Source organism: Capricornis sumatraensis, chromosome 10 (genome assembly GCF_032405125.1).
Source record: "Capricornis sumatraensis isolate serow.1 chromosome 10, serow.2, whole genome shotgun sequence".
Classification (NCBI taxonomy): domain Eukaryota; kingdom Metazoa; phylum Chordata; class Mammalia; order Artiodactyla; family Bovidae; genus Capricornis; species Capricornis sumatraensis.
In genome coordinates this window covers 96,425,384-96,449,601 of record NC_091078.1, presented here as the reverse complement: position 1 = coordinate 96,449,601, position 24,218 = coordinate 96,425,384, and the positions used below count along the sequence as shown (strand labels likewise).

At 61.2% G+C, this 24,218-nt stretch overlaps 2 protein-coding genes across 2 annotated transcripts; both read right to left on the bottom strand.

The window, feature by feature from the left end:
* USP19 (ubiquitin specific peptidase 19) lies at positions 1–11,257 on the bottom strand. Its single transcript, XM_068982167.1, is given in 28 exon segments — positions 1–430; positions 2,064–2,242; positions 2,323–2,483; positions 2,580–2,732; positions 2,814–3,030; positions 3,122–3,232; positions 3,332–3,645; positions 3,741–3,878; positions 4,077–4,195; positions 4,293–4,433; positions 5,149–5,250; positions 5,334–5,444; positions 5,896–6,006; positions 6,091–6,249; positions 6,359–6,492; positions 6,569–6,764; positions 6,848–7,068; positions 7,170–7,285; positions 7,390–7,461; positions 7,549–7,705; positions 7,834–8,050; positions 8,171–8,473; positions 8,554–8,687; positions 8,773–8,946; positions 9,084–9,167; positions 9,321–9,388; positions 9,390–9,647; positions 11,155–11,257. Coding segments are annotated over 27 exon segments (4,131 nt in total). The 5' UTR covers positions 9,512–9,647; positions 11,155–11,257; the 3' UTR covers positions 1–313.
* Positions 11,258–11,562: 305 nt separating this feature from the next.
* Positions 11,563–23,516, bottom strand: LOC138087333 (laminin subunit beta-2). The gene is made up of 32 exons (XM_068982338.1): positions 23,429–23,516; positions 23,135–23,307; positions 22,915–23,050; positions 22,759–22,832; positions 22,174–22,362; positions 22,013–22,076; positions 21,593–21,795; positions 21,383–21,503; positions 20,534–20,722; positions 20,163–20,342; positions 19,931–20,043; positions 19,601–19,680; positions 19,380–19,512; positions 19,040–19,198; positions 18,833–18,960; positions 16,726–16,858; positions 16,347–16,539; positions 16,126–16,269; positions 15,675–15,906; positions 15,428–15,591; positions 15,119–15,343; positions 14,810–15,027; positions 14,612–14,708; positions 14,147–14,519; positions 13,880–14,064; positions 13,565–13,806; positions 13,139–13,487; positions 12,613–12,820; positions 12,374–12,515; positions 12,115–12,291; positions 11,864–12,023; positions 11,563–11,782 (listed from the first exon to the last, which is right to left on the bottom strand). Exons 1-32 carry the CDS (start codon positions 23,514–23,516, stop codon positions 11,646–11,648), a joined length of 5,409 nt encoding a protein of 1,802 aa, XP_068838439.1. The 3' UTR covers positions 11,563–11,645.
* Positions 23,517–24,218: the final 702 nt, after the last annotated feature.

Below are 24,218 nucleotides of genomic sequence, written 5' to 3'. Positions count from 1 at the left end.
AAAAAAATTACAGTTTTTTAGAATAAAATTATAACGTTTATAATGCGAGTGAGAAAGAACCGAAGGTACAACTGAGAATCAAACCACGCAGCACTGGGGGTGGCTGGAGAAAAAAGGCCCACTGGTTGGGGGTGGGGGGTGAGGTCAAGGTGACAAGAGGTCCCAACCTGTGAGGCTTCCACCCTCAAATCATCCCCCCCAACTCCCCACTGACGAAGCCAGTGTCCTCTAGGTTAGAGAAGGAGAAGCAGCAAAGCGCTGGCCCTCTAGGGGGGAATCCCACAAGCCCAGTCCCCCCACAGCCAGGGACCTGCTAATCGACCTCCTCCATGTTGCTGTAGGTGGGGGCTGGGCGGTCCACAGGGGGGACGAAGCGTTCAGGGGCTGTCCGCGTGGGGGCCACCTCGGGGGCCTGGCCAGGGCCTAGTCCCTGCAACAGAATATGAGGACAGGGGTTGGGGGCTGCCCAGTATGCCGCCTGGCATCCCGGGGGTGCTGGCTTGGAGCCCTAGCACCCAGGGGAAGGCCCCAAGGCAGGCGCAGACAGCAGCGGCGTTGAGACAGAGAGACGAGATCGGGCCTGAACAGTCTCGCTTTATTAACACTTTAAATACAAGAAGCTGCTTGGGTAGGGCTAAGCCCCAGGTCAAGGGTAGGAGCAGCAGGACAAACGGACAGACAACTGGACAGGATACCCACCCTGGGATGCTCTGCCCCTCCAAGAGCCACAGTCCCCACCCTGTCCCCTCAGAGGCATCCACTGAGCCCCAAGTCAGTCCCCACCACAGAGGCAAGCGTGGCCTGGCGGGGAAGGTAGGTAGACCAGCTCACAGCAGCTGCCTGCCGATGAGCTCATCTCCAGGGGCTCTGGGATACCAGAGGATAGAACACGTTGAGCACAAGGGCCACCAAAGCTGCCACGGTGCCCAGAACAAAGTATCGGAGACAGCCCTCGTCTGGTGTGGTAGGGCCACGTGGCGGGGGGCCCACCCAGTCTTGGGGCCCCCAGGGACCCAGAGGCGCAGGCCCCTCGGGTACCGGCTCCTCCTCGGCCTCCAGCTCCTGCCAAATCCGGGAAGCCTACGGTGTGCGGAAACGGCCATCAGCGCCCAGGGCAGGGGTGAGTGGGGAGGGAGACCCAGTGTCCCTAAGATCCCTGGCCACAACAGTCCCACCCAAGGTAACTGGTGCTAACTCCCTACATCCCAGGTCAGGCGGCACAGAGGGCAGGCAGGAGCCAAGTGGGTCACTCGCCAGGTTGTTGAGACTGAGAGCACCATGACAGGTGAACCCTGACAGCATTGTGGCCTCAGGACACCCCGCAGTGGACATGCAGCTTCCCCGCTGGGGTGCAGTTAGAGTTGGGGGTTAGCCAGTCAGTGTTTTAGCCCAGGCTTCCCACAGACGAGACTGGCTCATGGAGGACATAACTGCCAACCCCAGAGTCATCTCCTGGCTCCCTCCCACCCACGTACAGATACTGATCACGGTCTCAGAGTCTGCGCATAGAGCGCTCAAGGGAGAGCAGCACCAGGAGGAGACTAGTCCAGGAAAGAGCTGGGGCTGTGCCCACCAACCAGGCCTGGGACCCACATCAGCAAGAGCGACAGAAGATCGTGAAGGCCCAGCAGGAACAGATGCCCACCTCAGAGAGGGGGACGGCCACACAAGGCTATGGCCTGCTGGCACAGCCCTGGCCTGAATGCATGTCAGACCTCAGGGACAGTCATGAGGGAGGGTCTGTGGGCCACCGTGTGGGGAGCAGCAGAGGGAAAGGTGGGAGTGTCAGGTACAGTCCATCCACAGCCCGGTGAAGTCTGTAGCAGCTCCTGGTCTGTATCTGATGCACACGCCAGTGGCCACGTGTTGGTGCGTATGTGCCTCTGTGAGTGTCCCCACAGCCGGTAATGGCTCTGGCTAAGGCTACGATGTAAGGGAACCCCATCTGCGGCTTAAAAAGCCCAGGGCTTTAGGGGCTGAAGGAGAAGAAGCTGTGCTCTACACGACCCCCCACCCCAACATCTGAGAGTTGGGCCCCCCTGTGAAGCCTCCCTGTGCCTCACCTGGCTGGCAGCTGACTCAGCTGCAGGGCCCAGGTCAGGGTGGTGCTCAGAGTGACCTGCCCGGGGGGGCCTCTCCACGGGAGAGTTCCGCCGGCGGTAGAACAGGACATAGGCGTAACGCGTCACCACCTGGCTCTCGTCTACCGTTGTCACCGTGCTGTCATCAAACAGGCGCCAGCCTACGGCAAGGCGAGGAGAGTGTGAACAGGACCTGCGCCACCGCCCCTCCCGTCCGTCCTGTTGGCGCGTGTGCCCTCACCCACGTCGCTGCGCTGGCTGCTGCGGTCGTTGGGTAGGCGTGCACAGGCAGTGTAGTGGCCGCCAATCATGCCCCCGTAGTGGTTGATGACGGCGTACAGGTCGTAGCTGGGCAGCTGCTCCTCTTTCTGACCAATACAGAACTTGCCCAGGTCCAGGTTCCTGCGGAGCCGGCCCAAGAGCGGTCAGCTGGTCAGCAGGTGCCCCTCCCCGCCACCGCCACCAGCCCTGACTGCAGGCAGCAGAGCCCTGGCTCACCGGACGGGGAACTCCACCAGGTCGTTGATCTTGTCACGCCAGATGAAGCTGCGAAAGGAGAAGCGCTTGAGCTGCACGATGAGCACGTTGGGCAGGCGCCACAGCAGCAGCTGCTTGGAGGCCTCGCGGTGCTGTTTGCACTGCGGGCAGTACCTGTGGGGGGATGGGGCACGGTCAGGGGCGGCAGAGTGCCCAGCGCCCCCGCCCCCCACCTGCCGGCCATCCTGGCCTCACCAAGCCTCCTCCGGTGCCAACACCTCCGGCCGTGTGAAGAGGTTGAGGCACTGGTCCAGCGTGAAGTGGCCAGCACGGGCAGCCTCGCCAGCAGACCCAGGGTCCTCAGCGCACTCCAGCTCCTTGGAGGCCACCAGCACGAACTCCTGCAGGCGCTCGTTGTTGCGCCAGACCAGGGCCAGGCTGCAGTCGTCCCCCAGCTCCAGTGGGACGTCTCCTAGAAACGGGCAAGGAGGGGAGTCATGCAGCTGTGGAGAGCCACCAGCCCAATCCACGCCAGGGCTTCCCCGCCTGACGGCCTCAGACACCTTTGTCCTCTAGCCGCTGCTCTCGGTTGGATGCATCAATTCTGTAGATGAAGAACTGGGGAGTGTGGGCACTCAGGGCTTCACTTGGGTGTTGGTACCCGGGCACAGCAGCTGAAAAAGGACACGATAATCGGAGCTCTCCTGTCTACCAGGGCCTGACCCAGCTCTCCCCTACCTTCCCTACCCCAGAGCCTTTCAGCAGACTTTTACCTTCAGGCCGGGACACCCTCTCACCAACAGTCAAGGCGCCAACTTCAATGGGCCCACTGGCCACCATCTCAGAAGAAATGCCGCTGGTACTGGGTACAGGGCCCCGATCAGGGGATGCCCATGCCCGGGAGGCCCCCGTGTCCCCCTCAGCCACAGGGGTCACCAACTGGAGCTCTGGTGGCTGAATGGGGTCCCTGTCACTGTCCCCGGCCTCCAGGGAGCTAGTGGAGAGTAGCGTGGTGCAGCCAGGGCCCTGGGACTCCAAGGCCATGCGGCCGGGCTGGAAGGGCGGCTGGAACACACTCACAGAGTACCTGGCGACGGGCCGCAAAAGCCAGTAAGAATCCAGACCAGCATGGCCGGCGCCTCTGCCTTCCACGCCACCTTAACCCAGCCCCTGGGCACTTACCGGGCATAGCCCTCTAGCAGCTGAGCAAGACGGGCGTAGGTGAGGCGTGAGGCAGGGACACTGACCAAGAAGGGGTAGCCGATGTTCTCGGGGCGGCAGAGGCCCTTGTGGTCAGGCCAGTGGGTTTTCTGACAGAGCCTGGAAGGAAAGTGGAGGGAAGAAGGGGGCTTCAGCCCAACCTCTGCACCAGGGCCAGCCCAGCTTCCCCAGGGGTCTGGGAGAGTGACAGCAGATGGGGGCAGGTAGAGGACTTAAAACACCCAGGCTTTACGTGAAGAAGAGGGAGGGTGGCAGGTGGAAGCATGAGTAGGGACAGGGCAACACGGGAGTCCTCACTGGTTGCAGTAGCCCACGCGGTAGCACCGGGTACAGCGCTTCAGCTTCTCATCCTCTGACTGCTGCTTCCGTTGGCAGGCTGCACACTTGGAGATGGGAATGCTGGGCACCTGGGGACGCTAGGGTGGGTGGCCTGGTTCAGCGAGGGCAGGCGGGACAGGAAGGCCGTCCCCGCCCCCACCAGGACCTTGGGTCAGCGGGGTGGCCCCTACTCACCTGCTGTACCTCTAACACTACCACGCGCTCCTTGGCCAACTCTGGGGATAGCAACTCGAAGCAGAGGAGTGTGTCGGACGGGGACACGGTGTCCAGTGAGTGGGAGGGCAGGAACACACGGTGGAAGCGATTCTTAATCACCTGGGGACAGAGAACACACAGATCTGATGTGAGGACGAGCACTTCCCCTAGCCCTGCTCCAAACCACAACAAGATCTCGCCTTGATCTTGGGTCAGTGAGGACTTGTCAGGGGTTAAGAAATATGTGCCTCCACTGGCAGCAGCCTTAGTGCCCAATGGAGTAAGGAGCCTGGTGCATAGAGAGGATGAAAAATCAGGATTGGGACAGCTATGAACCATACCAGCTCTCCACACCAAGGGCCTCAACCCTGCTGTCACCCCAGTGGGCCCTGTGGAGACTGAAACGTGGTTACTCTGGAGGGGCCACCTTCCAAGAAGTGTGCCCCATCCTCTGCCCCGCTGAGGAACAGGACACTGCCAGGCAGCAGCGACACAGATTGGGGAAAACAGGAGGGAGAAGCACGATGCAGAAGAACCAGAGCTGGGAGACGGCTAGTCCTGTGGCCCAAACTCCTTATCTGAAGAAGAGCAGTGGGGGGCCAACACCAAGAGGGGAACTATGTCCAGATGATGGCAGGGAACTGAGGGCACCTCAGGTGCATCGCCCAAGTGTCTGGTTCCAACCACGCCTCACCCCGCAGCACCCCACCTATCTGCAGTCACAGGCACGTCTGAGCGGACACATACAGATGCTAACAACTGCACACATGTATCTGTATGCTGCGAACACAGACACACATCCCTGTGCGTAAAGGGCAGGGAAGGACAGACACACCTCCGCCAGACGCAGGTTCTCAGGCTTCACATGGACACTCTGAGATAGGGAGTCCAACACTTCGCTCGCACTGGAGTTCTCCTTGCTGACGCTCACCAGAAACTGTGGTGACAAGAGGAGAGAGTCCATGGGGGAGGGAGGCCAGGGTCTAGGCCGTAGCCCGGAAGTACGGGCCAAGTTCTCACCTTGATGGGCTTGCTGTGGGGCTCCCGGGCGAAATAGAAGACAGGGAGAACCTTTTGCTTCTGGGGCAAGGGCACCGGCAGGTACAGGAATGGGTCAAAAGTGATGGAGACCTGCAAATGCACAGGTGCCACTGGGTGGCCACAAAGGGAGTGGGGGGCAGGCTGCTGGTGCTCAAAGCGCCCGATCCAGGCCCGGGGACGGCTCTCGGGCCTCACCGCCCAGCCTCAGGCTGAGAAGGCTGGATGGACCAGGAGAGCCAGAAGGAGAGAAAAATCCCTGTTTCTGATGCTGGAGGCCTGCTCCACCAGGCCCCTCCCATGTACCTTTCCAATTTTTCCCATGCCCACTCCATCTCAGGTCACCCAAAGAGCGCTTTCCCTTCAGTCAGGAAGCCCTCGCAGCCTGACCTCTGCAGCCCACAGGGCCTCAGGCCTCCCCCAAGCTTCTTTGTCCAAATTGTGCCCTGCAGCACCTAAAGGTACCTGTGCCTCTGAGCCCACTCTGAATAGGCTAACCAGGACAAGCTAGGGGGTGCCTTTCTTTCTAGGGAGCCTGTCACACCTTTGCACACACGGGGCACACCAGCTTCGACTTGTACTGGCCCTGAAACAGGTCCACGATGAAGGAGTCATTCCGCATCTTGTGCCGCTGCCAGGCTTCCTCAGCCACCACCTGAGGAGCAGAGTGGTGAGGGCCGAGGAGGTCCGGGGGCCGGGACGGGAGGGACACAGGCGCGCCTCCGCCCCCAACTCTGACCTCATCAGGCCGCCCATCTGAGTCCACGGTCTCCGTGTAGGGCTTATTTTGAATGCGGTTCAGGTCCTCGTGCAGCCCGTCCAGCAGGAAAGCCATGAACTCCTGGGCATCGTGCTGGGCATAGCCTGTGAACTGGCTGGCCTTGCTTGCCACGATGGCCTGGATAAAGGGGCAAGGTGTGAGCCCAGAGCCCCAGCACCCACCGTGCTCCCGGCTGGCTGGCCCTCCCCACCCTCTCCAGCCAAGGGGAGGAGTGGCCACAAATCACCTTTAACTTGGAGGGCTGGAAGGCATGGTGGGTGCCCTTCCACAGCGCCCGGAGCAGCACAGCAAAGCCGATGGCCAGACGCCCACCAGTCCCCAGCGGGTTGTTGTAGTTGATCTCAGCCTCGAAGGAGCGGTCTAGGGACAGCAGCCCAGCAGAGACGTGAGCAGGGGCAGGCGTCCCCTGTCCCCGGGCTCCAGGAGCTGCTCTCACCGTGGAAGAAGTCACGCAGCTCCCGCGTGTTGGACAGAGACTGAATGACGCTGTTCATGAAGCAGGTGTTGCCTAGGTTGACGAGGCCAGTGAAGCCCGGCAGACACACCTTCTTCTCTTCCTCCTCCTCTTCCTCCACGCTGTCTCCACTCACCGGGCTGTGGGGCATTGGAGGCACCATACATGTGGGCTTTGGCTGTGGAAGCAAGAGAAGCATGAGAGAGCAGCCCTGAGCTCTCCAGCCTCCAGCCCTGGCCCTCTGCACCCCAAGATTCTCACCGACGCCAGGTGTGGCTCTGACTTTGGGGCTACATGCTCCATGGGGGTGCGGGTGGCCACCCCATCGAGGCCTGTGTCCTCAGATCGAGCCTTGGGTTTCTCCTTCTCCACGGCCCGGGCTTCCTCCTGGCCCGTCAAGGGATGAGGTGTACCTCCCGGTGGGGCTGAATCCAGGGGGGATGGACCTGTCGGCACGGCGACCTTTGCACCACCCACTGCACCTTAAAAAGGGGGAATGGGGGGCTGGTGGTTAGCAGCATGTGGTAGGGGGTGGGGGTCCAGGTCCCAAGGACCAGGCAATGAAGGGAGCTCGTGGGCAGACCTCGTGTAGCCGGGGCCTCCAGACCACCCCAGCGCTGGCTCTGCCGCTTGCGGAGGCAGATGTCGATGCGCAAGGCCGTGAAGCAGAAGGTGCACTGCTCGGGCTCGATCAGGTTCCTGCAGGGGAAGGCTGTGCTCAGGACCTCCGGTGGCCAGATGGCCCAGGGACGTGGACTGCAGGGCAGCAGAACAGGCACAGGGCGGGGCTGGGCACCACCCACCTGAGCTTCACCTGCCAGCGGAAGATGGTGTGGGGTCCGCAGCCCGGGTGCAGTCTCAGGAAGTTTCCGTCCCTGCAGGGGTAGGGCAGGAGAAAGAGCATGAGAAGCACTGCCCTGCCTGAAGCACACTGTCTGCCCCGGGGCTGCCCGCCCACCCACCTGGTCTGGAAGATAAGCGTGAAGTCCTGCTCACGGAAGAGCACTCGAGAGGTGTCCCTGCGGATTTCCTTCACGTACACGTGCACCACCACTGAGTCCGGCCCCTTCTCATACGAGTCATTCTTGACAAATGCCAGGTTCACTGTGGACTCGGGCTCTATATTGAGACCACAGCTCAGTGCCACTCAGGACAAGTTCCAGCCTGCTCCTATTCTACTCCCTGCCCAGCCACTCACCCACCCAGCAGCTCGAGCTCGGCCTCCCCAACCCCAGCCCCATCTTTACCATCCACCAAGGCCGCAGCATCTGCGGCCACTGCCATCTCCTCCTTGGAACAATGGTCCTTCTCAGGGTCTCTGCTTCGGGCCATGGTAGGGGACACTGGGTCGCTCCTGGGGGCTGCTGCCTTCTTTCCTGTCAAAAGTGCTAGATTCTCCTCTGAGCCCAGGAGGCAGGTCTGGGGGGTCAGTGGTGGTACACGGAGCTGTTCCTCAGCCTCAGCCTATTCATGGCGAGATCATGGGCAGGATCAGCCTTGGGTCTGGCAGGCGGCTCCCTCTCCACTGGAGTCCACACCCTTCCCCCTCACCTCCCAACCCCCAAGCAGGCACTCCACTCTCACCTGGGTGGCCGGCTCAGCCAGGAATTGGGGGGCATCACCCTGAGGCCCAGGGCCATCTCTGGCCCCTTCCCCCTCTGGCCCTCTGCGGAGATGCACGGCCCTCTTGGCACTGGGCCCTGCCTGGGCCCCAGGACCAGCCCCAGCGCCTACCTCACCACGGCCCTGGGCCCGCTTCTGGTTGCGGGCCTCCTGCTTAGCCCGCCGGGGCTCAGGGCCTGGCTCCAGGGCAATGGGAGATGGCTCCTGCCCATTCTCCTGGCACCGCAACCCTGGCACCAACTCCTGGGTCCCTAGAGGTTTCTTCTGCCAGAGATATAGCAGTCAGGCTCTGTCAACTACACTGGGGATCCCTGCCTCTCCCCTCCCACCACTCTGGGACTTACCAGCAGAGAGGGCCACGTAAGCAGAGGCACCTTCTTGGGCAGTGACAGCTGCAGGAGGCCACCTTTGCGAGCCTGCACTTTGGTGCAAGAACTCTCTATTTCGGCATAGAAAACACCACCCCACTGCCGACCATCTGGCAACAGAGTGGAGGAGTCAGCTGGGGCAGGGGATATCAAAGGACTCACATACACTGCTGGCCTCGGAGCAGAGGGACGTACCTGGGAGCCGTAGCACACAGTCCGTGTCTGTGAAAGCAGCATCAACTTCCTCCAGCCGCACGGGACCGGTTCCCACGCGCAGCTTGACAATCACCTCATCAGCACTCTGCCTCCAATCGAGCCCTAAGTCTATACGGGGAGTAACCAAAAGACTGTGAGGGTCTCGGTGAGCTTCTGGTGAGTATCAGCAGGTACCAGCCACCAGCCCTACTGGAACTGCTCCAGACAAGGGGTATACCCCTGCGGCGCCCACCACCCCTCTCCCACCAATCAAAGCAGTCTAGCATCCAAAAGGCCTACTCTTTACCCACCCTCTTTGGTCTGCTCCTCCCGAGGAGTGAATGCTGACCCTGACAACAAAGGCAAGAACAGGGAAACGAAGATGGACAGGCAGCCTCCGAGACTCGAACACCCCATCAAACACCATGTTGAGGACTTCAGTCAAGTAATACAAACGTCAAAGCTGATGCTGTACCCAGCCTGCCACTGATCCATCTCTCAGCATCAGACGAGGATGGAAGGAAGAACAAAAAGAGTCGTCTCCCAACCCCCCATGTGTATGCTCAATAGGAAAGGAGGAGAAGGCTCCAAAGGCTCCAGGAATGCCACTCCCACCTCTCCTAGGATCGCCGTCCTTGCTCTCCTGGTTTGCTCGATCCTTCTGCTTTTTCTTACTGGTTGCCTCCTCCAGTCCTGGGGGCCCTCTCCTTGGGCCTGTGGCGCTGGCCCCACCAGACATCTTGAGCCGCTTGGTCGACAGCCAGAGTGCCCCGGGGTCGGCAACGGCGTCTGGGTCAGGGCTACGACGCTTTCTTCCTGGCCCAGCTATCTTGGCAACTCTTTGTGGACAAATTCTCCAGCAAGGAACAGACAGCCTAACGAGAAGGGAACCAGTGATCACTACCAAGGCCCGGAGTTTGCTCCCTGGTTACACCCAGGGCTTGGCAACCTAGGACATTTCTAACCCTCCAGAGCAGTGTCTCTCCAATACCTGAGGCAGTCGTGGCTACTCCTAAGGGGGAATAAATAATGAACGTAGGAGCAACCACTTCTGGCTGAGCCTCCTAGATGCTGCCACACAGACCCACAAAGAGAGAAGCCTCACTGAGGAGGAGCCAGGTCAGGGCAGCCATGGCCTGGGACCAGACTCCTTCATCAATCTGGAGATGAGCCATGGCTCCAGCCCACAGGGCTGGCGCTCTGAGCAGGGTGCTCACTTTTCCTTCACTCTCACTGGCTGCTTAGTCACCACCCGAGAAGTAGGAGGTGGAGGAGGAAACCAGGAAAGGAGGAGACAATTAAACAGCAGGAGGACCAGGCATTGTAGCTGAAAACAGGCCCAGCCCAGGTGCTACCACTGCCCAGGCACGGTCTTCAGGTTAAGGTGCCCCACCTGCCACATGACAGGTTCCACCCTTCTCTGAACCTGATACTATGCACTGCTTGCTTCTGTTTTCTTTTTTCCCTATGTCTGAAGAGATTCTGCTCTCCAGCTGCTGTCCTATGCTGCGAGGATCTTGCAAAAGCTAAGGTGAAAAGGGTATTCAGATGTCACACTTGCCTTTCAGCAATATCCCCACCTCAAGGCGCCCTGAGGTAGAGACTGAAACAGACATTATCCCCTTCCTTCCCAGGTCCGCCCCCTCATCAGCTCTGAGCCAGAGACTTCTACCCAGTTTCCCACAGACCCACAAGGGGATTCTGGGCTATTTCTCCACCCAACATAAAGTTCTCAAAACTAAGATGAGGGTGGGGATGAAGAAGGCGTGTATTAAGGACCCCTGGCAGACCCCAGCACGGCCTGAGACAGTGGCAGGACAGATAGTGACCAATCTGTGTTCCCCAGTGTGAGTGTGTGTGTGTGGATATGTCGGGGGCGGGAAGAGATTCTTCAATGGGTCAGATGTGGGACTGGTGGGCTGGATCTCCAATGACGACAGATCCAGAGTCGACGGATGGACATCCTCCCCCTCTTTGCTCCCAGGCCCCAGCTGAAGGTCGCGTCCCTCCCCTATCCTCTTGGGACGCTGAGGAGGGAAAGGGGCTGCCTAGAGACCCAAGGTAGCCTAATCCGGCCTCGCCGGGGTTACTGACCACAGACCAGAGCCCCAGCCGGGCTGCGACCCAGTTCCAGCCTCCGAACCCCGGGCCCACCACCACCTCCTCCAGGAAGCCGCCCTCACTCGCCGCCAGCCCTCTCGGAGACGGCCGGCCGGCCACAGGCTGAGTGTAACGGCCCCGCCTGCAGCAGTGGGCCCAGCAGGCCGCCGGACTCGAGGGGTGGAGACTGGACAGCCCGTGACCTTGAACAGGCCGCCCCGGGCCCGCGTTGCGGTCTCCCCGCTCCGGCGCGACAGGCGAGCAGCGGCCAGCCCCACTCACCGAGCGAGGCCGCCGCCGCCGCCGCCGCCGCCGCCGCCGCCAGCCCTCTTCGGGCCTTGGCAACCCGCTCTCGGTTCCGGTTCCGGCGTCAGGTCGGTTCCGGTTCCGGCGCGCCCCTCCCCCGTCCCGGCGCCGCCGCTACCACCTCAGCTGCTTGTTTTGTTTCGACTTCCAGTTACGGCCGCGGGTGGCTGCACGCAAGGCCGGTGACGCACATCCGGCGGGAGCGGGCACGCGGCGACGGGCAGCTCCGGGGGCGGGCCGAGCGGAGGGGGCGGGGCTCCGGTGCCTGGGCCTCGCTGGGGCCCGGCGGGTGGCCGCCTCTACAGACTCCTCCCAGAGACCCCGCCCTCCCCAAATCAGAGTTCAGACCACACCCGGGAATTCACACTGGTTTATTGAGGGGGGCCTTGCCAAGCTGAGGACTGTTCATGCACAGGCGATCATGCGTGCGGGGTGAGGCTAGAGACCGGGGTCGCCTCAGGCAGGGGTCACTGGCAGGTGTTGTAGATCTGGACCTGCAAGTTGATGGCCTGAAGCACACTGCGCATCCTGGCCTCCAGCCCGTCCAGCTGAGCCGCTTTGCCCTCCAGCGCCCGCTCGTTCTCCTCATAAGTGCCTTCCAGCTCTGGCAGAGACGGGTCTCAGATGAAGGGTCCTTCTCCCAGAGAGCCCCACCTTCCTGGGGCCCTCCCACCCCCATCCTCACCTTGCAGCCGCTGCAGCTTGTTTTGAGCGGCCTGCAACAAGCCCCGAGCCTCGTCCCGCAGTTGCTCTGCCCTCGCCTGCGCAGCCAGCACACCCTGGGCCTTGCGCTCAGCCAGGGCCCTCACTGTCTGGTACTGGTCCCCCAGGGGGCCCTGCAGCAGCTGTGGATGTAGAGGCCGGGGGCTGGGTGGTGGCCCAGTGGAGGCCCAACCTCTATCCCCAGCCCTTCCAGCCCGCTCTGCTTCAACCCACCTGTTCAGCTTCCCGGGCACGATCCTGGGCACTGCCAGCCGTTTCTTCGGCACTCGAAGCTGCCAGGCTATTCCCTGCTCGCTTCAGTTTCAGAGCCTCCAGGAGACCATCCAGTTGCTGAGCCCTCTCACCTGCAGAGCTCAGTGCTTGCTCGGCACCTGCCATCCTCTCCTGCACCTGCCGTGGGTGAGCCCAGGATTAAAGGGGTTTATGAGGTGTGCTCCTAACCTTGCCCCACTGGTGTCCAGGGAGGCCACACCTGGTGTAGGGTCTGCTCTGTGTCCTGTGTGTCAACCACTGCCCCCTGGATGGCACCCTGAGCAGCACCCTGTGCCCGCTGGGCCTCCTCCAGTGCCGCCTGGACTGTCTCTGCCTTCTGTTTCTCACCCTCAGCCCGGCTCCTGGGGAAGAGAGGGAGTCAGAGCCTGCCAGTATCAGGATCAGGTGTCAAGGAGGGGGCGGTGGGGGTGTGGGAGGGTCCAAGGTTGGGGATCAGACCGTGCCCTCCGTGCGTCGTTCAGGAGCTGCTCAGCCCGGCGCACGTCTCCCACAGTGCGTGCCAGGATCGTGTCCACATCTGCCAGGCTCCGGACCCTCTCTGCGATCTCACCCGCCAGCTGCTGGATCTGCTCCGGTGATGCTGGGATGGAGAGTTCTAGCACCCGGGTGGCCACCATCTCAATGCTATCAGGGTCAGCTCCCTCCTCTATGGGGACACAGGCAAGGGCTTAAGGTCAGAGCTTGGGCACAGGGACACGAGCTGGGGGTATGGACTCAGAGACCACACATGGGGTATGGATTTGCTAGCAGGCAGAAGGATGTAACCACAAGGACAGGACTCTACATGGGACACAGATTTGGGGCCGTGGACTTTGGGATGACATAAAGGCAGGGCTCGGGGTCCACACGTCCTGAGTCCCTGCCCATTGGTGGTCACAAACACAGGTGCCGTGTGGGCTCTGACTCAAGTATGAACACAGACACAGGGGAAACACCACGTGGCCTGGGCCACAGGGAGGCTCACGGCTGAGGAAGTCCTTCACATTCTGGATAAGTTGCCGCAGTTCCTGGTTGGCCTGCTCCACCTGGCCCCTGGACGCATTAGCCTTGTCCAGGGCTGCCTGGGCCCGCTGCTGGGCCTCGCCTGCCTGTCGACGGGTTTCAGCTACCTGGCTGAGGATGCCACCGCCTTCTGCCGACGCCCGCTGCAGCTCTGCCTGTGTGTGGCGGGCCCGACCCAGCGCCAGGTCCGCCACGGCCGCTGCCCCACTGCAGCTGAGGCCCCCGCAGCGGGGCTGCCCCTCCTCGTCCCGGCAGCCGGCACCCCCACAGGGGCTCGTAGCACAGGGCGCATCTCCTGGGGACCCACACACCTGCCAGGCACAGAACAAGTCAGGGCTGGGGGAAGGAACAGCCACACCCACATGTCCCACCCCACCCTGAGCCTTACCAGTTCATTGATGCCTGTCAGACTCAGGGCATGGGTACGGGCAGAGAGCTCGCCCAGGGCCCGCTGGTTGGCCATGTGCCTGCGGTTGAAATCCTCCCTCCGGGCAGTCATCAGGGACTCTGTCCGGTGCCGGGTGTCTGCTGAGTTGCTCACAGGGCTGGGCACTGTCAGGGCCGACATGTTGGCACGGTGTTCTGCCTCGGCAGACAGGCTGTGGGCCTGGCGGATGCTGTCATAGGCACCTGAGTTGGGCAGAGGCGGGCAGTCAGCTGAAGATCCACCCTGATCCACCTGCCTCAGGGGTCACCAACTCACCCAGGAAGTTTGAATGCTTGAGCAGGTCCAGATGCTGGTTAAGCTGCCGCAGCGTGAGATTAAGCGCAAGCCCATCTCGCTCTAGACTGCTCAGTGCGTGGTTGGCATTGAAATTGTCATCCTGCACGTCTGTAAGCTCAGCCTCCAGCCGGGTCAGGTGCTCCGTGGCCTCTCCGATTTTGCGCCTGTGTGAAGTGATACAGAATTCAGCCCTGGCACACTGGGCCCCTGCCCCATCCCACCACTTATCCTCGGGCTCGTCCACACCGCAGCTCCTTGGTGGCCTCCATGAGCTGTGCGGTAGAGGCGGCGGAGGCGTTTCGGGCACCCACGATGCCCTGCACAGTGCCCAGCTTCTCCTGCAGGTGCTGGAATCTACTCTCAAAGGTGCCCAGCACGCCCGTCTGCTGCAGCTCTTGTGTCCACTGCTCCAGGCGCCGTGTGCGGGCCACCAGATCCTGCACCACGCGGTCCCAGTCCCCAAAGCACGCGTGGCAGGGATGGCAGGTGGGAAAGACTCCCGAGAAGCCACGGGCACACTGGTCACAGCGCACACCAGACACGCCAGGGCGGCAGCTGCAGTGGCCCGTGGAACGATGACACTGAGGTGTATCTATTCCACGAGGGTCACAGTCACAGGCTGTGGGCAAAGGACAGACCACAGGGTCAGGGCACCAGTGGAGTATCCTGGGAAGCGCCCCCCATCTATTCTGGCCCCTCTATCCCCCTCACCTCGGCACTGCAACCCAGGGTCTCCCCAGTGGAGCTCCTGGCACTCAGAACAGGTCTGCCCACCAAAACCAGCACGGCAGTGGCACTGTCCTGTGAACTAGAGTGGGAACAGGCAGAGGTCAATCAGGGGCAGAGGCTTTGAGACCGGAGGCAGGCAGCTGGCCCCGCCTACCCAGGGATCCACAAGAAGTGCCCTACTTCGTTGCAGGTGGGGCCTCTGGCTCGGCTTGGGTGGCAGGCACAGGGCTGGCAGCCACGGCCACTGGTGAGGTTCCAGAAGTTGGGGGCACAGCGGTCACAGCTCAGGCCCTGGACGTTGGGGAGGCATGGGCACTGCCCACTGCTTGGGTCACAGTTGCAGAGGTCAGTGGACGGGCACTGCCGGGGATCTGTGCCCAGCAGGTTGCAGGTACAGCCTGTGCCAGCCGAGATGGGGGCACCAGTCAAGGGGTGCGCACCAGTCAAGGGGAGCCCCCCACAGTGGTCCCCTCCCATCCCCACACTCACGGTGACAGCTCTGTCGGGCGGCCTGCCCATGGAAGCCAGGCTTGCAGTGGGCACAGCGCGGCCCCTCCGTGTGGTGTAAGCAGCGCAGGCATTGCCCCGAGCGGGGGTCACAGGCATCCGGGTCCGTGGGGTCAATGTTCCCACTGCACTCACATGGTTGGCACCCGCCGCCTGGCCTTGATGGGTCCCCAAAGTGCCCGGGGGCACAAGCTTCGCATCGCAGCCCTGCCCATGGTTTGGGGGGGGGGAGGCGTGAGTGCTCAGCCCAGCTGCTCCACCCTGGTCCCGCGCCTGCACCTCCCCACTCACCTGTGTAGCCTGCCCGGCAGTGGCACACGACCTGCTGCGAGTACCCATCCCTGTGGCAGGAAGTAGCGAAGTGCCGCCGGCTCCCGGGCCCTTCGGGGCAGGGGCAGGGCCGGCACTGGCCCCCGTAGGGCAGCCGAGGGTCCCCATGGAAGCCAGCAATGCACCTGCAGGGAGGAGAAGGAAACGCTGCATCCTCCCTGAGCGGCGTGCCTACCCACCTGCTCGTCCACAGCTGCTCCAGGCTCACCTTTCACAGTGCTCACCCCCAGTGTGGTCCCGGCAGCCGAGGCAAGCGCCAGTGTGGGGGTCGCACTCGTCTGCGTGCCCGTGGCAGACACAGGGCCGGCAGCTCGGGAACCCCCACTGGCCCCGTTGGCAGCGGTCGCAGCGAAGCCCAAATGCACCAGCTTGGCAGGGGCACTGCCCACTGGTGGCGTCACACAGGCCGCTGAGCGCCCCCTCAGGGCTGCACTGGCAGGCTGGGGGCAAGGCAGAGATTGAGCCAGGGAGGAGCCTTGAAGGGCAGCTGGGTGAGGTCAGAGTGGAAGGTCAGGGGATGGAAGAGAAGGTCGAGTGATCAGGGATGAGGATGTGGGGTCTGAAGCCAGAATGAGATGGAAGAAGTAGCGCCAGAAGAAGGAGGAAGAACAGTAGTGGGGCTGGGGGCAGACAGTTGGAGGGATGAGGCCGGTGAATACCTTGACAACCCGTGGGGCCAAAGCCATAGTAGCCGGGGGCACAGAGGTCGCAGCGGCGCCCAACCACTGCAGGTTTGCACCGGCACTGACCGCCATGGGGGTTGCACTCGGAGCTCAGGGAGCCCTGGGGGTCACACTGACAGGCTGTGGGGAGAGGGAACAGGGCAGGTCAGGCTGAGCCCCCACACCTCCACCCCACCAGCCACACCACACACACTCACGCAGGGCTCCATTGTAGAGCAGCGTGGACAGGCTGATGAGGAGGGGGGCGCAGGCCTCGGAAGGAAGGGGCTTGCTGGGCATCAAACCCTCCTCGTGGCAGCGGTAGTGTTCAAAGGTGGCCCGGCGCTCCAGAGAGGCTGCGTCACCCCCACTAAACATCTCCAGCACCAGGACACGCGGCAGCAGCACCAGCTTGAGAGGTGAGCAAGGAAGAGTGAGGTTCAGAGCCTGGACCACGTGGAACCATCAGGACACTAAGTTTGGTTCCCCTCCAGACCTGCCTGTTCCATCTCCAGCCCCATCTATCTGGCTACCACTACAGGACCCAGCCCACAGGCCCCACCATCTTGGCAGGTGTGGGAAGAGGGAGGTGTTCACCGAGTCAATGAGTAGGCTGGGTCTGGAATAGGGGGCCTCAGGCTGGGCACTTCCTCCTGTTCGCACCAGCTTGAGACGTAGCTTGTAGGAGATGCCAGGCTCCAGGCAGACGGGTCTGGGAAACACCATGTGCCTGGAGTAGGGGAGGACAGGTATGGGGGTCACCCAGGGTTCCCATATGCGTCATCTTGGGCCTCCCCACACCACACCCAGCAACCAAACCACTGGCCAAGAAACAGGCTGTGCTGGGCCACAGACAGCTAATAGCCAGGCAGAGAATCTGTATAGAAGATTCCCATAAACGTGCCTTCACTGGGATCATTGCTTGTGCTGAAAATACTCCATGTGGCCTTGCAATCCCACGGCATTTCCCTGACACAAATATTCCGTTCAGTTCAGTCGCTCAGTTGTGCCCGACTCTTTGTGACCCCAAGGACTGCAGCATGCCAGGCTTCCTTGTCTATCACCAACTCCCAGAGCTTGCTCAAATTCATGTCCATCGAGTCGGTGATGCCATCCAACCATCTCATCCTGTTGTCCCCTTCTCCTCCCGCCTTCAGTCTTTCCCAGAATCAAGGTTTTTTTCTGAGTCAGCTCTTCGCATCAGGTGGCCAAAGTGTTGGAGTTTCAGCTTCAGCATCAGTCCTTAATACTTTCCAGTTTTCCCCCCATGTCCTTTTTACGCTTCCTCCAACCTCCACCTCCAGCCTTCAACCATGGCTCCTCTTCACCAAGACTGCATCACCTCGCCCTGCCCCAGGTCATTCCCAGCAGCTTCTAAACCCACCCTAGGGTTCTTCTTTGATCCTCTCTGAAAAAATCTTTACTCAAGATTCACGTCTCTCTCAGCTGCTGCTCTGTCTTTGTTCTCCTGCCCAACACAACCCTAAAATGTAACCATAGTCACTGCGTCCACTCTCTAAGCCTCCCACTCCCGGGAAGCTTGTGCCCCAACATGCCATGCAGTCAGCCTGTCCCAAGGTCACCGGTGACCTCCCTGTAGTCAAACCCAGTGGCTACTTCTCTATTCTTATCTGCTGAGGCGTCCAGCAGCATGAAGTGAGAACAGTACGCCTGCCTTCCTCAGACACTCTTCTCAGCTTCTGGGACCTTGTCCAGACTCCTGACTTCTCCCCATCCCCCAGCTGCTCCCTCTCTACTGGGTTCTAGCACTAGAGTACCCCAAAGCTTGGTTCTCCTCCTCCTTCCTTTTTCTGGTCATTTAATTGAGAACCACCTCTTTACGGACGGTCTTACATCTCCAACGTGAGCCCTCCAGTAATTCCAGACACACAAATCCAACCACCCCTGGCCTCGTCCCCTCATGTCTCAGCATCTCAGAAGTGCTCCCCACTAGGTCTCCATCTCAGAAAAGAGCCCATGCCATCCAGATGCCCAAGCCCCAAGCCCTGGAGTCACTTTTGCACATTTTCTCCCTTTCCTACATGTCTAAGCCGTCAGCTCTGCCACCAGAACCCTATGGAAACTTCCTCTCCTGGCTGCCTCAACTGCTACACCTGTGTCCAGCCTGCTGTGACTCGGCTAACTCAGTAACTTCCACCAGAGCTCCCACCTTCCACCTGGGCCCTTTAGGTCTATCCTCCACTGGGAAACTAGAGGAGTCTTTGTTAAATGTAAAGTTGGCAAAATGTCCATAGTGGGTACAGCCAGGCTCATTATGCTATTCTCTCTGCTTGTATGTATTTCTATTTTTACATGATGAAAAGTTTAAAAGAAAGTGATTTTTAAAAAAAGATCCATGAAACAAATATGAACCCCCAATATAATAAAAACCTTAATCAGGCCAGTTACATCCCTGCTCAGAGCACGCTGACACCCTCCCAAGCCCCTACAGGCACCCCCCATCCTGACACTGAATGGGCTCCCCTCAATTCCTGCCTGGCCTCTGGAACTTGGGCCCCTGAAGGAGCAGGCCTGCTTCTCTCCACTTCCTTCCTCTGAGCCGCACCGTGCCCAGCAGCACCGGCAAACAGCAGCCAGGAGAAGCAGGCACTCGAAGGAAAGAATGAATGAGCAGTGGGAGCAGAGGGCTGACCCACAGCTCGCCCCCTCCAACAGTGGTAGGTGCTCCCACTAGCATCCTCACCTGCTGCCTGGCCGCAGGGTCCCTGGGATGTGGTCGTCTTGGGGCAGCACGTGCCCACATGGGCTGCGGGCAGACACAGGCCCTGGACGCTGCACGGTCAGTTCCATCTCCGCCCACTGCTCTGGCACCTGGGGGGGCACAGGATGATGCAGGAGGTGCTTCCACGCGCAGAGGGTGAGCTCTGGGTTAGGTGTCGCAGGATCTGACCTGGGGCTCCAAGCGCAGCAGCACGTCATAGTCCATGGCTCTCGGTACAGAGGCCACCACAAACTCCAGCACCTGGCCTTCCCGCAGCCTAACAAAGCCCGGGCCGGTCCAAGATGGAGTGCCCCCAGGGGTCGCCAGACGCTCCACCACATCGAGCACCTGGGAGGCAATGCAGCAGGGCGTGAGGGGCTCTTCTGCCACAGCCTGTCCCCAGGCCCCAGCTCTCCAGTGGAGGTCCTGCTCAAGGCAGACACCCTCCCTCCACCAGGCGCCACCCATAACCTGGGCTCTCCATCCACAGTGCCAGCCATGCCCTGCCCCCAACAGTGCCCCCCTTTACCTGCCCCTGGGCTTCCTCAGCCTCCCAAGTTAGGTGGTCGAGGAAGGGCCGGAAGTAACCGGGCTGCACCTGTTCGCAGCGTCGCCCCACCATGTGCTGGCGGCAGCGGCACTGACCCGTGGCCTCATTGCACCTGGGGAACACGTGGTTACTCCAGAGGATCCGCCATCCTGCCCAGGATCCTCTTCCCACTCACCCAGGGCCCCTTAAACAGCACTCACTGGGGATCCAAGGCACCACCGATGTCGCAGTCACACGGACGGCAGCCGAGCAGGTCGTGGCTCAGCCCCCAGTGGCCAGGCTGCGGGACAGGAGGTTGCTGAGGGCCCGAAACAGACTCCCCTCTCTGCCCAGCAGAGAGTCCGATGATACTCTCAGCCTCTACACTCCTTGGGGAAAGCATGGCCCCCAGACCACTGGCTCCCACCCTTGGCCTCTCACCCAGGTTCAGGTCCTAAGCCCTCAGCACCCACCCAGGGGGCCATGGACACCACCCCTCAGCCCTGTGCTCTGAGGACAAGTGCAGAACTCCGGCCCCCTTCCAGTCGCACCAGGCAGCGGTTGCAGCCCTGGCCGGTCACCAGACGCTTGCAGAAACAGGCTCCACTGTTGCGGTCACAAGGGGTGCCCCCCGGCACCGTGCCCCGTGGGTCACACTGACATCCTGCAGGGAAGGAGATATCAGCACTGTGGGGAGCTGGGGCAGTGCTTGTGTCCGGCTGAGTCAAGGGTAAGAGGTGCAGGGTCAAGGTCAGGACCGGAATCAGGACAGGAGGCACATACGCTGGCAGCCCAGGGGGTTGCTGGCACTGAGTCCAAAGAAGCCATCACGGCACTGCTGGCAGCGAGAGCCCACCACGTGTTCTTTGCAGCGACACTGGCCCGAGACCAGCCCCAGTGCAGGGTCATCGTGGGGATCACAGCGGCCCCCGTCTTGGGAACCCATGGGGTCACAGTCACAGGCTGGGGACACAAAGAAGTGCAGGGTTACCCTAGGCCAATGAGCCCAGCACCAGTCAAGCCTCAAGCCCCACCCTAGATTCCCAGTCTGGTCCCTCCACCCCAAATCTTTGCAACTTGGCCATAGTCTGGCACATCCTTCGCTCCTAACCCGGGGACAGACTTCCTGCTCCGGGGTTCGGTTCCCGCCTTACAGCGGCACACAGCAGGGTCGCGCAGGTCCTTGGTCGGGTCCCGGTAGAAGAAGGGCCGGCAAAGCTCACACTGGCGCCCGACTGTGTTGTGCTGACATCCATCACACACGCCTCCACTCACGTTGCCAGATGCCAGGTATATGGCCATGTCGAAGTGACAGCTGTGGGCGTGCCCGTGGCACTCACACTCTTGGGAGAGGGGAAGGAAGAGAGGGCAAAGGGACCGTGCCCTGAGAGGAAGGGACTTAGGGGTCCCCAGTGCCACCTTAGGTCCCTGCCACTGGCCAGAATTTGTGGGTGGGGGTTCGGCTTTCTACTGGGCCCCTCATCAGAGCAGGCTGTTGAGAAGGGTTGAAGGCATCCCCGGGGGCATCAAGACCAGGATGAAAAGTGAAAGTGTTAGTTGCTCAGTCATGTCCGACTCTTTGCGACCCCGTGGACTGTAGCCCACCAGGCTTCCCTGCCCATGGAATTCTCCAGGCAAGAGTACCGGAGTGGGGTGCCCTTTCCTTCTGCAAGGGATCTTCCTGACCCAGGGTCAAACCCAGGTCTCCTGCATCGCAGGCAGTTTCTTTAACCATCTGAGACACCAAGGAAGGCCCCTTCACAACCTTTGCTTTTGGCCATGCCTCATGGTTTGCAGGATCTTAGTTCCCTGACCAGGGATTGAACCCAGGCCCTGGCAGTAAAAGCGCTGAGTCCTAACCACTGGGCCACCGGGGAATTCCTTCCTGATACCCTTCAGACACAATCTAGGTGTTAGAGACTTAACTAACCAGCTCTAGGATGTACCCAGGGCACAGCCAGGCCACAGAGTTTTGGGGCAGTGGGGGCTGGGGCCTCACTCACTCTTGCAGGCATGACTGTGGCGGTCTTCAGCTGGGTGCCAGGGCAAGTCGTGATAGAAATCCTGACACTGCTCACAGTTAAGGCCGCGAGTGTTGTGTTTGCAGACGCAGGCCCCATGCACCTAGGAGGGTGGGCAGGCGAGCGGTCAGCATGGCCCAGCCGGGCCCGCCCCTGACCACAGCCCAGCTCCAGCCAGCTGAAGGCCCTCACCATGCCCTCAGCGTGGGCTGGTGCCCCCGGGGCGGGCGCACACTGTGAGGCGTGTCCGTAGCAGAAGCAGTTGCCACGCACGACCAGCTCGTAGAGGGCGTAATAGTACTTCTCGCGGATCTCCCGCCGGGGGTCCAGCAGGTTGTCCCCAAGTGTGTGTAGCCGTGTCAGGTTTACCCGTAAGTTGGTGATCTTCAGCAGGTCTAAGCAGAGGGAAGAAGATTGGGAACTCACTGGCCCACACCCAACCAGGGGGCTGAAGCTGCCAAGGTCACCTTGGGAGACCTCCTGTCTCTAGCTGTATGAGCTAAACTGGACTTGGCACCTGCCCTAGTAAACACCCAAAATAGCTCCTGAGGCCCCAAACAGTCAGTAGCCGGACTCTGGGACTGTGCCAGGCTCAGAGAAGGGAGCACTCACTCTGGATCCGTGGGCTGTAGGGGTCTGGAATGGGGATGGCAGGGTCCAGCACCCGATAGATGACCTGGGAGGGCACGGAGGCATTGCAGACACTGGACCTGTGTCCAAGCGCACGCCCACCATGCCCTCTCTCTGCCCCAAGCCCAGAGGCCAGCCCTCACCTCGCCTTCAGTGGATGGCTCAATCTCTGAGTAGCGGGACTCACAGACAACATCGTCCCAATGCCGTGGTGGGGCTAGCGGGACTCCAGGGAAGTCTGCCGCACAGTCATAGGAGAAATAGCGGTACACGCGCCATGTGCGTCCAAAGTCAGCCGAGCGCTCCACCAGCATGGCAGCGGGGCGAAACGTCTGGGTGGGGAGCACGGCTCATCAGCGGGCACCAGGACCCAAGTCTAGCCCAGGCCTGTCAAGAACCCTGTCCAGCTGGGACCTGCTCTCAAGCAGCTCCTGGAGAGGTGGGGTGACCAGAGGGAGCCAAGAAAGAGTCGGGAAGGAAAGCCACCCCGAGTGGGGAAGTCAGGAGCCCCAGGGAGACAGCGCCTGACCCAGCCTGGGATTGGGGCAGCGTGTACACAGGCCTGGAGGTGGGAGGCAACAGAAGCTGTGGGAGGTGAAAGGGCCTCCCATCTAACCAGGGCACAGCATATGAGTACAGAGAGGCTGAACTGAAGATCTGGGACTCTGTTCATGGGCACTGGGGAGCCAAGCAGGGTGCTTCTAGCAGGCTCCCAGACATGCGGGCACCTTGAAGGTCATAATGAGGTGCGTGAAATGGAACTCAGCCTCCAAGTCCAGCTGGATGGTGACCACGGGGACACCTGGGGCAGGAGTCAGAGGTCAGGGCCTTGAGGCTACTTGGTGGGGAGCCCTGCTCCCCACATACCCCACCCGCTGCCTCACCATTCTCTGACTGCCACCAGGCTGCCCGGCGCTGTGGGGCGAAGCTGGTAACTACATTCTGGATGCGATGGCTGTTTGGGTTGTCTCTGGCAGAGAAGGGGCGCCGGGAGTCACACAGAAAGCATTTCTTCTCATCCTGGGTCGGATCAGGGTCAGGGTCAATGTCTCAGCCACTGCTAGTCCATCCTGACTCGGCCCCCCACCTGCACCCCAGTCCCACCTGCAGGTGACTGACGATGCAGTAGGGCTGGGGGCCGTGCAAACCACAGGTGGATGAGGCGGTCAGTCTGTCAGCACGGCCCACCAGCAGGTCGCCTGTGGCAGGGTAGCAGCTTCCCCGAGAACAGCTTGGCACATCCGGGGCTGGGGCCTGGGCCAGGGCGGTGACCAGCACTGGGAACAGGGGGTCAGCTGGCTCTGCTACACTACCCCACTCCCCGAAGCCCCTGATCCAGCTACCCCAGGACCCACCATCACATCCCATCCCCGCCAGGCCTTCACCAGGCCCTCTCACCGCTCAGCAGCAGGCCCAGCTGAAGCTGCCAGGGCCCAGGCTGTCCCAGCAGGTCCCTCCCTCGTCCCCCTGCTGCGACCCACTCCATCCTGAAGAGGAGAGGAAGAGGATGAGGGGGGATGAGAGGTCTGGGGCCCGGGCCCTCCTATCCCCTCCCTTGGGGTCCCATGTTGACTCTGCCTGTGTGGGTCCTTGGCTGATTCCCCACTCGGTCCTCTGTCGGTCCAGCGGTCCCTCCACTAGCTCGGAGTCCAGCGACTTTGAGCAAAGTTGGGAAGTATGGCAGGAAGTAAAGCATGGAGCGGATCTCGGATGGGAGCGCAGCATCGTACAAAAAACCCCTACCTCTCTGGGAACTCTCACTCTAGAAACTAGACACAGACCGGCTCACCTGTAAACCTTTATTGTGCCCCCAGGCCCAACTCTGCACAAAGCCAGGGGAACACTAGGGTTTGGGGTCCTAGGCCACTACAGTTCAGGGACACACCAAGTAGGGGTTGTGGCATAAGCCAAGGGGAGGAGTGTGATCTTGGGGACCTCAAGGGGCCCATGGAGACAAGCCTTTGTCCCCAGTGTCATCGGTGCTATGGGCGTTTCCATCAATTAGGCTTTTCAGTCCCAGGGCTCCAGCATCAGTGGGGCGGTGGAAAGGCACACTCGGGGTGCCACACTCCCCTCTTCAGGGACTGTGAGAAGCTTTAGGACAGCCTGACCGGAAGGACAGGACAACATGAGGGTTTAGGAGAGGTGGAGAAAGACCATCCCCTGTCCAGAGTCTCTGCCTCCCCCA